This window comes from Ranitomeya variabilis, chromosome 3 (assembly GCF_051348905.1).
Source record: "Ranitomeya variabilis isolate aRanVar5 chromosome 3, aRanVar5.hap1, whole genome shotgun sequence".
NCBI lineage: Eukaryota > Metazoa > Chordata > Amphibia > Anura > Dendrobatidae > Ranitomeya > Ranitomeya variabilis.
Genome location: NC_135234.1, coordinates 754,903,696 through 754,919,322, shown reverse-complemented (window position 1 = coordinate 754,919,322; position 15,627 = coordinate 754,903,696). Strand labels below are relative to the sequence as shown.

The window sequence follows — 15,627 nt, the reverse complement described above, 5'->3', positions numbered from 1 at the left end:
TGGAGCATCTATGGGGCCATAACTGCATGCAGCATTATATGGGGCATCTATGGGGCCATAACTGCATGCAGCATTATATGGGGCATCTATGGGGCCATAACTGCATGCAGCATTATATGGGGCATCTATGGGGCCATAACTGCATGCAGCATTATATGGGGCATCTATGGGGCCATAACTGCATGCAGCATTATATGGGGCATCTATGGGGCCATAACTGCATGCAGCATTATATGGGGCATCTATGGGGCCATAACTGCATGCAGCATTATATGGGGCATCTATGGGGCCATAACTGCATGCAGCATTATATGGGGCATCTATGGGGCCATAACTGCATGCAGCATTATATGGGGCATCTATGGGGCCATAACTGCATGGAGCATTATATGGAGCATCTATGGGGCCATAACTGCATGGAGCATTATATGGGGCATCTATGGGGCCATAACTGCATGGAGCATTATATGGGGCATCTATGGGGCCATAACTGCATGGAGCATTATATGGGGCATCTATGGGGCCTATAACTGCATGCAGCATTATATGGGGCATCTATGGGGCCATAACTGCATGGAGCATCTATGGGGCCATAACTGCATGCAGCATTATATGGGGCATCTATGGGGCCATAACTGCATGCAGCATTATATGGGGCATCTATGGGGCCATAACTGCATGCAGCATTATATGGGGCATTTATGGGGCCATAACTGCATGCAGCATTATATGGGGCATCTACGGGGCCATAACTGCATGCAGCATTATATGGGGCATCTACGGGGCCATAACTGCATGGAGCATTATATGGAGCATCTACGGGGCCATAACTGCATGCAGCATTATATGGGGCATCTATGGGGCCATAACTGCATGCAGCATTATATGGGGCATCTATGGGGCCATAACTGCATGGAGCATTATATGGGGCATCTATGGGGCCATAACTGCATGGAGCATTATATGGGGCATCTATGGGGCCATAACTGCATGGAGCATTATATGGGGCATCTATGGGGCCATAACTGCATGGAGCATTATATGGGGCATCTATGGGGCCATAACTGCATGGAGCATTATATGGGGCATCTATGGGGCCATAACTGCATGGAGCATTATATGGGGCATCTATGGGGCCATAACTGCATGGAGCATTATATGGGGCATCTATGGGGCCATAACTGCATGGAGCATTATATGGGGCATCTATGGGGCCATAACTGCATGGAGCATTATATGGGGCATCTATGGGGCCATAACTGCATGGAGCATTATATAGGGCATCTATGGGGCCATAACTGCATGGAGCATTATATGGGGAATCTATGGGGCCATAACTGCATGGAGCATTATATGGGGCATCTATGGGGCCATAACTGCATGCAGCATTATATGGGGCATCTATGGGGCCATAACTGCATGGAGCATTATATGGGGCATCTATGGGGCCATAACTGCATGGAGCATTATATGGGGCATCTATGGGGCCATAACTGCATGGAGCATTATATGGGGCATCTATGGGGCCATAACTGCATGGAGCATTATATGGGGCATCTATGGGGCCATAACTGCATGGAGCATTATATGGGGCATCTATGGGGCCATAACTGCATGGAGCATTATATGGGGCATCTATGGGGCCATAACTGCATGGAGCATTATATAGGGCATCTATGGGGCCATAACTGCATGGAGCATTATATGGGGCATCTATGGGGCCATAACTGCATGGAGCATTATATGGGGCATCTATGGGGCCATAACTGCAAGGAGCATTATATGGGGCATCTATGGGGCCATAACTGCATGGAGCATTATATGGGGCATCTATGGGGCCATAACTGCATGGAGCATTATACTACGTGACTGGGCAATATACTACGTGGACATGCATATTCTAGAATACCCGATGCGATAGAATCAGGCCACCATCTAGTTTTTCCATATTTTGGTCCACAGAGTCATGTGAGGTCTTGTTTTTTGCAGGACGAGTTGTTGTTTATATTGGTATCATTTTCGGGCATGTGACATTTTTTGATCGCTTTTTATTCCGATTTTTGTGAGGCAGAATGACCGAAAACCAGCTATTCATGAATTTCTTTTGGGGGAGGCGTTTATACCGTTCCACGTTTGGTAAAATTGATAAAGCAGTTTTATTCTTCGGGTCAGAACGATTACAGCAATACCTCATTTACATCATTTTTTTATGTTTTGGCGCTTTTATACGATAAAAACTATTTTATAGAAAAAATAATTATTTTTGCATTGCTTTATTCTGAGGACTGTAACTTTTTTATTTTTTCGCTGATGATGCTGTATGGTGGCTCGTTTTTTGCGGGACAAGATGACGTTTTCAGTGGTACCATGGTTATTTATATCCGTCTTTTTGATCGTGTGTTATTCCATTCCACTTTTTGTTCGGCGATATGATAATAAAGCGTTGTTTTTTGCCTCTTTTTTTTTTTTTTTACGACGTTCATTGAAAGGGTTAACTAGTGGGACAGTTTTATAGGTCGGGTCGTTACGGACGCGGCGATACTAAATATGTGAACTTTATTTTGTTATTAGTGTTTATTTTATGAACACTAATCACATTACCCTGATGCCACCGCATCAGAATGATAAAGGTGGTGTCGAACCAAGAAATTACATCACAAAACTTTTTTTTAATATCTTGAGCTAAAAATAAAGCTTTCATTGCTGTTCAAAAACGCATGCAAAAACGCACCAAAAATCGCATCAAAACGCTCGTTTTTTGCCACAGCGTTTTTGCTGCCAAGAGATGCATAAACTTTGCAGAAATTTCTGCAAATACTAATCTGCTTCCACTTTGTCTTTCTTTAAAAAATACCATTTTGATGCAAATTTGGCAGCAGATAAACCTGTCTGCACCGCGCTCTTCCCCGTACAAGAGATAACAGAGTGCATGGTGCCATGTAACAATGCACGCTGTCAGAGCGGGCGGCGGCGGCTGCTGACAGTATCAGTGTGTCCTTGCCGTCACCTTGTGCCTGTATATGTAAAGATGCAATGACGGATCGATCCAGCTGCCACCGCAGCAACCCAACCTGTGATGTGATCTACTCCAATCAATGCAGGCCACAGCCGGGAGATCTCATGATACCAAGACGGAAGACAGGAAAGTCTCATCACAGAGAACGCGGCCCGGCCCCCGCAATCCGGAAAAAGTCCTTCCTGATAGTGATTTTGGGGTTTTTGTTTTTACAGTGTTCATTGTACGGTGACAATTACCCAGCACCAAGATTCTCCAGAGCTGTACAATTATAGCAATACCAAACTACACACACACATAGACACACGACACCTACCTTTTCTTCTAAAAAAAACCAAAACCTAAAGATCAATCCAGAATCAGTAATGTAATGTATGTACACAGTGACTGCACCAGCAGAATAGTGAGTGCAGCTCTGGGGTATAATACAGGATCAGTAATGTAATGTATGTTCACAGTGACTGCACCAGCAGAATAGTGAGTACAGCTCTGGGGTATAATACAGGATGTAACTCAGGATCAGTAATGTAATGTATGTACACAGTGACTGCACCAGCAGAATAGTGAGTGCAGCTCTGGGGTGTAATACAGGATGTAACTCAGGATCAGTAATGTAATGTATGTACACAGTGACTGCACCAGCAGAATAGTGAGTGCAGCTCTGGGGTATAATACAGGAGGTAACTCAGGATCAGTAATGTAATGTATGTACACAGTGACTGCACCAGCAGAATAGTGAGTGCAGCTCTGGGGTATAATACAGGATCAGTAATGTAATGTATGTTCACAGTGACTGCACCAGCAGAATAGTGAGTACAGCTCTGGGGTATAATACAAGATGTAACTCAGGATCAGTAATGTAATGTATGTACACAGTGACTGCACAAGCAGAATAGTGAGCGCAGCTCTGGGGTATAATACAGGATGTAAGTCAGGATCAGTACAGGAACAGTAATGTACCATATTTTTCGGACCATAAAACGCACCCCAAATTTTGTGGTGTAAAATAGCAGAAAAGAGATTTTTATAAGATGGGGGTCCGTCTTATTGTCCGAATTTGAGGGCAAGCAGTGGTACAGCGGGGGTCACAGAAGGCAGGGTCCCTTCCTCAGGAATCTGGTAGAGGGGCAATGCTGCAGTCTCGGGGTGCGATGCTGCAGGTCCGGTGTTGGCGGTGAGGCAGACCTGGAGCAGAGTCCCTTCTTCAGGATACCAGCGGCAGAAATGTGGCGACGCTGTGGCACAGTGAGCAGGGCCAAGTGCATCACCGGTTTCTCTGCGGCCATTTTCCTGAAGCCGTGGGCCGCCGAGATTTCAATGTCCGCACGAACAGCCTCTGGTGGCCATTTTCCTGAAGGCTCCGCGGCCCATGGCTTCAGGAAGATGCCTGCAGGGAAACTGGTGATGCACTTGGCCCTGCTCACCGTGGACATCGGGCCGCAGCGTTGCCACATTTCTATCGCCGGAATCCTGAAGAAGGGACCCTGCTCAGGTGCACTCCGCACTGCCCACCGCCACATCTCTGCCGCATCCCCTTGGTAAGCCTGCGTTCGCACTGTAAGACGCACCCCCCATTTTCCTCCCAAATATTAGGGAAAAAGTGAGTCTTATAGTCTGAAAAATATGGTAAGGTATGCACACAGTGACTCCACCAGCTGAACAGTGAGCGCAGCTCTGGGGTATAATACAGGATAAGTAATGTCATAGCCCGGTGCTGGACGCTCACCGTGGGTCTCCAGCTCTCGCACCAGCGCGTGTGTGTCGAATGTCAGCCTCCGCTGCTCGGATGGGGTGATCTCCACCTGTCTGACATCATAATTAGAGAGGACGGAGGAAGAAGATCCAAAGCCTTGGAAGGAAACAGAGCAGTCACTATAAGCGCAGCACAAAGGAATGATACAACGTCTAGGAGCATTATATGTCAGCACAGCAGCACAGAGTATTTCAGAGGAGCCGTGACCTGATGTTATAGGGGGGCAGTGACCTGATGTTATAGGGGCAGTGACCTGATGTTATAGGGGGGCCGTGACCTGATGTTATAGGGGGGCCGTGACCTGATGTTATAGGGGGGCCGTGACCTGATGTTATAGGGGGGCCGTGACCTGATGTTATAGGGGGGCCGTGACCTGATGTTATAGGGGGGCCGTGACCTGATGTTATAGGGGGGCCGTGACCTGATGTTATAGGGGGGCCGTGACCTGATGTTATAGGGGAGCCGTGACCTGATGTTATAGGGGGGCCGTGACCTGATGTTATAGGGGGGCAGTGACCTGATGTTATAGGGGGGCAGTGACCTGATGTTATAGGGGGGCAGTGACCTGATGTTATAGGGGGGCAGTGACCTGATGTTATAGGGGGGCAGTGACCTGATGTTATAGGGGGCAGTGACCTGATGTTATAGGGGGGCAGTGACCTGATGTCATAGGGGGGCAGTGACCTGATGTTATAGGGGGCAGTGACCTGATGTTATAGGGGGCCGTGACCTGATGTTATAGGGGGGGCAGTGACCTGATGTTATAGGGGGGGCGTGACCTGATGTTATAGGAGGGCCGTGACCTGATGTTATAGGAGGGCCGTGACCTGATGTTATAGGGGGCAGTGACCTGATGTTATAGGGGGGCCGTGACCTGATGTTATAGGGGGCAGTGACCTGATGTTATAGGGGGGCCGTGACCTGATGTTATAGGGGGCAGTGACCTGATGTTATAGGGGGGGCAGTGACCTGATGTTATAGGGGAGCAGGGACTCTCTCGCCCATATAATGGTAGGAGCTGCCTGTGATAAGTGGAAGGTCATACATAGAATTAGACTGTGGAGTTAATATCGAGCTGCTAATAAAGTTATTTGAAAGCACCTTCTGCCCAGCGCCTCCTTACCCCTCCTGCAGCTCCTCTGTGGTGCTGTGAGCAGCCGGGCCGTCCATCTACACACTGCCCCTCTCATCCTCCTCACTCACTGACAGCTCCTCTGTATCCCCGCCCTCCAATCCGGGCAGACGTTGGCATCCCGCTGCATCACTTCCGGAGAGGCGCTTTGCATTGTGGGGCTAGTAGTTTTTCCTATGTGATAGGAGTAGCTCACAGGAAGTAGCCACTGATTATATATGAGGGGTTCGGCCCGGAGCTATGGTAACGGAGGATGTGTCTGCAGAAAAGATAGTGCCGCTATTATCAGTATTCGCCATCATTATCGGGGAAAGTCAGTCACAAACACCTCAAACTGCTGTAGATGGGAAAAAGGTCATCAGCAATGCCCCCATAACAGCGACATCCACAGTGCCCCCATAACAACAGCGACATCCACAGTGCCCCCATAACAACAGCGACATCCACAGTGCCCCATAATAACAGCTATATCCACAGTGCCCCCATAATAACAGTGATATCCACAGTGCCCCATAATAACAGTGATATCCACAGTGTCCCCATAATAACAGTGATATCCACAGTGCCCCCATAATAACAGTGATATCCACAGTGCCCCCATAATAACAGTGATATCCACAGTGTCCCCATAATAACAGTGATATCCACAGTGCCCCCATAATAACAGTGATATCCACAGTGCCCCATAATAACAGTGATATCCACAGTGCCCCCATAATAACAGTGATATCCACAGTGTCCCCATAATAACAGTGATATCCACAGTGCCCCCATAATAACAGTGATATCCACAGTGTCCCCATAATAACAGCGATATCCACAGTGTCCTCATAATAACAGTGATATCCACAGTGCCCCCATAATAACAGTGATATCCACAGTGCCCCCATAATAACAGTGATATCCACAGTACCCCCATAATAACAGTGATATCCACAGTGCCCCCATAATAACAGTGATATCCACAGTGCCCCCATAATAACAGTGATATCCACAGTGTCCCCATAATAACAGTGATATCCACAGTGCCCCATAATAACAGTGATATCCACAGTGCCCCATAATAACAGTGATATCCACAGTGCCCCCATAATAACAGTGATATCCACAGTGCCCCCATAATAACAGTGATATCCACAGTGCCCCCATAATAACAGTGATATCCACAGTGCCCCCATAATAACAGTGATACCCACAGTGTCCCATAATAACAGTGATATCCACAGTGCCCCCATAATAACAGCGATATCCACAGTGCCCCCATAATAACAGTGATATCCACAGTGCCCCCATAATAACAGTGATATCCACAGTGCCCCCATAATAACAGTGATATCCACAGTGCCCCATAATAACAGTGATATCCACAGTTGTCATGTTCTCAATGGCAAGAGATCATAGCATCAGCATATATAGGAACTAGCTCTTGGAAGATGGGAACTGAGCTGACCATGAACTAAACCTAACGCACAACTAGCAGTGGCCGGGTAGCATGCCTACGTTGATTCTAGATGCCCAGCACCAGCCGGAGGACTAAATAATGCTAGCAGAGGAAAATATTAGTCCTAGCTCACCTCTAGAGAAATACCCCGAAAGGAGACAGAGGCCCCCCACATGTATTGGCGGTGAATTAAGATGAAATAACAAACGTAGTATGAAAATAGGTTTAGCAAATTTGAGGTCCACTTACTACATAGCAGAAGACAGAAAGGACACTTTCATGGTCAGCTGAAAACCCTATCAAAACACCATCCAGAAATTACTTTAAAACTCTGGCATTAACTCATAACACCAGAGTGGCAATTCCTGTTCACAAGAGCTTTCCAGACACAGTAACGAAACTACAGCTGTGAACTGGAACAAAAATGCAAAAACAAACATGGACAAGAGTCCAACTTATCTAGTAGTTGTCTAGGAGCAGGAACAAGCACAGAGAGGCTTCTGATAACATTGTTGACCGGCAAGCAACTAACAGAGCAGCAAGGTTATATAGCGACTCCCACATCTTGATGGGAACAGGTGAACAGAGAAGATGAAAACACCAGTTCAATTCCACCAGTAGCCACCGGGGGAGCCCAGAATCCAAATTCACAACACACAGTGCCCCCATAATAACAGTGATACCCACAGTGCCCCCATAATAACAGTGATACCCACAGTGTCCCCATAATAACAGTGATATCCACAGTGTCCCCATAATAACAGTGATATCCACAGTGCCCCATAATAACAGTGATATCCACAGTGCCCCCATAATAACAAAGATATCAACAGTGCCCCCATAATAACAGTGATATCCACAGTTTCCCCATAATAACAGTGATATCCACAGTGCCCCCATAATAACAGTGATACCCACAGTGTCCCCATAATAACAGTGATACCCACAGTGTCCCATAATAACAGTGATATCCACAGTGTCCCCATAATAACAGTGATATCCACAGTGCCCCCATAATAACAGTGATATCCACAGTGCCCCCATAATAACAGTGATATCCACAGTGCCCCCATAATAACAGTGATATCCACAGTGTCCTCATAATAACAGTGATATCCACAGTGCCCCCATAATAACAGTGATATCCACAGTGCCCCCATAATAACAGTGATACCCACAGTGTCCCCATAATAACAGTGATATCCACAGTGCCCCCATAATAACAGTGATATCCACAGTGCCCCCATAATAAGATATCAACAGTGCCCCATAAAAACAGTGATACCCACAGTGTCCCCATAATAATAGTGATATCCACAGTGCCCCATAATAACAGTGATATCCACAGTGTCCCCATAATAACAGTGATATCTACAGTGCCCCATAATAACAGCGATATCCACAGTGCCCCCATAATAACAGTGATATCCACAGTGCCCCCATAATAACAGTGATATCCACAGTACCCCCATAATAACAGTGATATCCACAGTGCCCCATAATAACAGTGATATCCACAGTGCCCCCATAATAACAGTGATATCCACAGTGCCCCATAATAACAGTGATATCCACAGTGCCCCCATAATAACAGTGATACCCACAGTGTCCCATAATAACAGTGATATCCACAGTGCCCCATAATAGCAGTGATATCCACAGTGTCCCCATAATAACAGTGATATCCACAGTGCCCCATAATAACAGTGATATCAACAGTGCCCCCATAATAACAGTGATATCCACAGTGCCCCCATAACAGTGATATCCACAGTGCCCCATAATAACAGTGATATCCACAGTGCCCCCATAATAACAGTGATACCCACAGTGCCCCCATAATAACAGTGATACCCACAGTGCCCCCATAATAACAATGATATCCACAGTGCCCCCATAATAACAGTGATATCCACAGTGTCCTCATAATAACAGTGATATCCACAATGCTCCCATAATAACAGTGATATCCACAGTGCCCCCATAATAACAGTGATATCCACAGTGCCCCCATAACAGCGATATCCACAGTGCCCCCATAACAGTGATATCCACAGTGCCCCCATAATAACAGTGATATCCACAGTGTCCCCATAACAACAGTGATATCCACAGTGCCCCATAATAACAGTGATATCCACAGTGCCCCATAATAACAGTGATATCCACAGTGTCCCCATAATAACAGTGATATCCACAGTGTCCCCATAATAACAGTGATATCCACAGTGCCCCCATAACAGTGATATCCACAGTGCCCCATAATAACAGTGATATCCACAGTGCCCCATAATAACAGTGATATCCACAGTGCCCCATAATAACAGTGATATCCACAGTGCCCCCATAATAACAGTGATATCCACAGTGCCCCATAATAACAGTGATATCCACAGTGCCCCATAATAACAGTGATATCCACAGTGCCCCCATAATAACAGTGATATCCACAGTGCCCCCATAATAACAGTGATACCCACAGTGTCCCATAATAACAGTGATATCCACAGTGTCCCCATAATAACAGTGATATCCACAGTGTCCCCATAATAACAGTGATATCCACAGTGCCCCATAATAACAGTGATATCCACAGTGTCCCCATAATAACAGTGATATCCACAGTGCCCCATAATAACAGTGATATCCACAGTGCCCCATAATAACAGTGATATCCACAGTGCCCCCATAATAACAGTGATATCCACAGTGCCCCCATAATAACAGTGATATCCACAGTGCCCCCATAATAACAGTGATATCCACAGTGTCCCCATAATAACAGTGATATCCACAGTGCCCCATAATAACAGTGATATCCACAGTGCCCCCATAATAACAGTGATACCCACAGTGTCCCATAATAACAGTGATATCCACAGTGCCCCATAATAACAGTGATACCCACAGTGTCCCATAATAACAGTGATATCCACAGTGTCCCCATAATAACAGTGATATCCACAGTGCCCCCATAATAACAGTGATACCCACAGTGTCCCATAATAACAGTGATATCCACAGTGTCCCCATAATAACAGTGATATCCACAGTGCCCCCATAATAACAGTGATATCCACAGTGCCCCCATAATAACAGTGATATCCACAGTGCCCCCATAATAACAGTGATATCCACAGTGTCCTCATAATAACAGTGATATCCACAGTGCCCCCAGATTAACAGTGATATCCACAGTGCCCCCATAATAACAGCGATATCCACAGTGCCCCCATAATAACAGCGATATCCACAGTGCCCCCATAATAACAGTGATATCCACAGTGCCCCCATAATAACAGTGATATACACAGTGCCCCCATAATAACAGTGATATCCACAGTGTCCTCATAATAACAGTGATATCCACAGTGCCCCCATAATAACAGTGATATCCACAGTGCCCCCATAATAACAGCGATATCCACAGTGCCCCCATAATAACAGCGATATCCACAGTGCCCCCATAATAACAGTGATATCCACAGTGTCCCCATAATAACAGTGATATCCACAGTGTCCCCATAATAACAGTGATATCCACAGTGTCCCCATAATAACAGTGATATCCACAGTGCCCCCATAATAACAGTGATATCCACAGTGTCCCCATAATAACAGTGATATCCACAGTGCTCCATAATAACAGCGATATCCACAGTGTCCCCATAACAACAGTGATATCCACAGTGCCCCATAATAACAGTGATATCCACAGTGCCCCCATAATAACAGCGATATCCACAGTGCCCCCATACTAACAGCGATATCCACAATGCCCCCATAATAACAGTGATATCCACAGTGCCCCCATAATAACAGCGATATCCACAGTGTCCCCATAATAACAGCGATATCCACAGTGTCCCCATAATAACAGCGATATCCACAGTGCCCCATAATAACAGCGATATCCACAGTGCCCCATAATAACAGCGATATCCACAGTGTCCCCATAATAACAGTGATATCCACAGTGCCCCCATAATAACAGTGATATCCACAGTGCCCCATAATAACAGTGATATCCACAGTGCCCCCATAATAACAGTGATATCCACAGTGCCCCATAATAACAGTGATATCCACAGTGTCCCCATAATAACAGTGATATCCACAGTGCCCCATAATAACAGTGATATCCACAGTGTCCCCATAATAACAGTGATATCCACAGTGCCCCCATAATAACAGTGATACCCACAGTGTCCCCATAATAACAGTGATATTCACAGTGTCCCCATAATAACAGTGATATCCACAGTGCCCCATAATAACAGTGATATCCACAGTGTCCCCATAATAACAAAGATATCAACAGTGCCCCCATAATAACAGTGATATCCACAGTGCCCCATAATAACAGTGATATCCACAGTGCCCCCATAATAACAGTGATATCCACTGTGTCCCCATAATAACAGTGATATCCACAGTGCCCCCATAATAACAGTGATATCCACAGTGCCCCATAATAACAGTGATACCCACAGTGTCCCATAATAACAGTGATATCCACAGTGCCCCATAATAACAGTGATACCCACAGTGTATTATGGGACACTGTGGATATCACTGTTATTATGGGGGCACTGTTGATATCTTTGTTATTATGGGGGCACTGTGGATATCACTGTTATTATGGGGACACTGTGGATATCACTGTTATTATGGAGCACTGTGGATATCACTGTTATTATGGGGACACTGTGGATATCACTGTTATTATGGGGGCACTGTGGATATCACTGTTATTATGGGGGCACAGTGGATATCACTGTTATTATGGGACACTGTGGATATCACTGTTATTATGGGGGCACTGTGGATATCACTGTTATTATGGGACACTGTGGATATCACTGTTATTATGGGACACTGTGGATATCACTGTTATTATGGGTGCACTGTGGATATCACTGTTATTATGGGACACTGTGGGTATCACTGTTATTATGGGGGCACTGTGGATATCACTGTTATTATGGGGCACTGTGGATATCACTTATTATGGGGCACTGTGGATATCACTGTTATTATGGGACACTGTGGATATCACTGTTATTATGGGACACTGTGGATATCACTGTTATTATGGGGGCACTGTGGATATCACTGTTATTATGGGGCACTGTGGATATCACTTATTATGGGGCACTGTGGATATCACTTATTATGGGGCACTGTGGATATCACTGTTATTATGGGACACTGTGGATATCACTGTTATTATGGGGGCACTGTGGATATCACTGTTATTATGGGGGCACTGTGGATATCACTGTTATTATGGGGGCACTGTGGATATCACTGTTATTATGGGGCACTGTGGATATCACTGTTATTATGGGGGCACTGTGGGTATCACTGATATATATATATATATATATATATATATATATATATAGTATTTCCTATATATTGCATATACAGCATTCTGTATACATTATATAGGCGATACTTCAATTATACACAGCAGTTGCTGTAATATAGATAGACTGCTGTGTATAATTGCAGTGTCACCTACATAACATATATACACCATTCACAGTATCACCTATATAATGTATATACACCAATCTATATACATTATATAGGTGATACTGCTGTATATACATTATATAAGTGATACTGCGACTATACACAGCAGTTGGAGTATCACCTATGTAATGTACTGTATATACAGTAGTCTCAATGTGATAGGAGACACCACATGTACTGAACATACACTGCTCAAAAAAATAAAGGGAACACTTAGGCTGTGTGCACACGTAGCAGATTTTTTGCATTTTTTCGCGGTTTTTCACTGTAGAAACGCTATAAAACCACGAAAAAAACGCTAACATTAAGTGTATGTAACAGAATGCAATCCGCATTTTTTGTGCACATGCTGCATTTTTTTCCTGAGCGGAATCGCAATCCAGAAAAAAACGCAGCATGTTCATTAAAATTGCGGAATCGCGGCGATTCTGCACACATAGGAGTGCATTGATCTGCTTACTTCCCGCACGGGGCTGTGCACACCATGCGGGAAGTAAGCAGATCAAGTGCGGTTGGTACCCAGGGTGGAGGAGAGAAGACTCTCCTCCACGGACTGGGCACCATATAATTGGTAAAAAAAAAAGAATTAAAATAAAAAATAGCGATATACTCACCTTCGGGCGGCCCGACCTCCTCAACGGCTTCTGTGGTGTGTGTGAAGGACCTGCGATGACGTCACGGTCACATGACCGCGGGTCACGTGACCGCTACGTCAATGGAAGGTCCTGAACACACAGCATTAGGAACGGAAGCCGCTAAGGTGAGTATAACCCTTTTTTTAATTTTTTTTATTATTTTTAACATTCTACCTTTTACTATAGATGCTGCATAGGCTGCATCTATAGTAAAAAGTTGGTCACACTTGTCAAACACTATGTTTGACAAGTGTGACCAACCTGTCAGTCAGTTTTCCAAGCGATGCTACAGATCGCTTGGGAAACGCTAGCATTCTGCAAGCTAATTATGCTTGCAAAACGCTAGTTTTCTGCGGGTATATGCATGCAAATTCTGCATGTGATATACAGTACATTACATAGGTGATACTCCAACTGCTGTGTATAGTCGCAGTATCACTTATATAATGTATATACAGCAGTATCACCTATATAATGTATATAGATTGGTGTATATACATTATATAGGTGATACTGTGAATGGTGTATATATGTTATGTAGGTGACACTGCAATTATACACAGCAGTCTATCTATATTACAGCAACTGCTGTGTATAATTGCAGTATCGCCTATATAATGTATACAGAATGCTGTATATGCAATATATAGGAAATACTGTGCAGTATCACCTACATAATGTATATAGAGCAGTCTGTATTAGTGATGAGCGAGTATACTCGTTGCTCGGGTTTTCCAGAGCACGCTCGGGTGATCTCTGAGTATTTGTTAGTGTTCGGAGATTAAGTTTTCATCACGGCAGCTGGATGATTTACAGCTATTAGCCAGCTTGCTTACATGTGGGGATTCCCTAGCAACCAGGCAACCCCTACATGTACTCAGGCTGGCTACTAGCTGTAAATCATTCAGCTGAGGCGATGAAAACTAAATCTCAGAACACTAACAAATACTCGGAGATCACCCGAGCGTGCTCTGGAAAACCCGAGCAATGAGTATACTCGCTCATCACTAGTCTGTATACATCATGTAGGTGATACTGCAATGGTTATATATACAACCAGCTGAAGAGCCCGGCTTTGTCTGGGCATAGTAAATATCTGTGGTTAGTTATAGCACCTCACTCCTCTTATTTTCCCATCACGCCTCTCATTTTTCCCATCACATCTCTCATTTTCTCTCTCACACCTCTCATTTTCCCCCTCACTCCTCTTATTTTCCCCCTCACTCCTCTCATTCCCCCCTAACACTTGTCATTTCGACCTCACATCTGTCATTTTCCGATCACTCCACTATTTTCCCTCACTCCTCTCATTTTGCACTCACACCTTTTCATTTTCACCTCACACCTCTTTTTCACCTCAGTATATACATGTTTGTCATCTCCCTTATATATAGTATACACCTGTATGTCATCTCCTGTATATAGTATATAACTGTATGTCATCTCCCCTGTATATAGTATATACCTGCTGTGTGTCATCTCCCCTGTATATAGTATATACCTGTATGTCATCTCCTCCTATATATAGTATATACCTGTATGTAATCTCCTCCTGTATATAGTATATACCTGTGTGTCATCTCACCTATATATAGTATATATCTGTGTGTCATCTCCTCCTGTATATAGTATATACCTGTATGTCATCTCCTCCTATACATAGCATATACCTGTATGTCATCTCCTCCTGTATATACTATATACCTGTAGGTAATCTGCTCCTGTATATAGTATATACCTGTGTGTCATCTCCTTCTGTATATAGTATATACCTGTATGTCATCTGCTGTATGTAGTATATACCTGTATGTCATCTCCTCCTCTATATAGTATATACCTGTGTGTCATCTCTCCTGTATATAGTATATATATGTGTGTCATCTCCTCCTGCATATAGTATATACCTGTGTCATCTCCCCTGTAAATAGTATATACCTGTGTGTCATCTCCTCCTGTATATAGTATATATCTGTATGTCATCTCCTCCTGTATTAGACCTCGTTCACACGTTATTTGCTCAGTATTTTTACCTCAGTATTTGTAAGCTAAATTGGCAGCCTGATAGATCCCCAGCCAACAGTAAGCCCACCCCCTGGCAGTATATATTAG

General features: G+C 44.6%; 1 protein-coding gene across 1 annotated transcript in view; it reads right to left on the bottom strand.

The window, feature by feature from the left end:
• The window catches only part of CCDC90B (coiled-coil domain containing 90B), a 36,480-nt gene extending 30,429 nt beyond the window's left edge, over window positions 1–6,051 (bottom strand). The window contains exons 1-2 of the mRNA XM_077298656.1: window positions 5,893–6,051; window positions 4,743–4,865 (exon numbers count right to left, since the gene is read on the bottom strand). Coding sequence (XP_077154771.1) covers window positions 4,743–4,865; window positions 5,893–5,959 — 190 coding nt within the window. The 5' untranslated portion in view covers window positions 5,960–6,051. The remainder of the gene's footprint in view (window positions 1–4,742; window positions 4,866–5,892) is intronic.
• Between the last annotated feature and the right edge of the window lie 9,576 nt (window positions 6,052–15,627).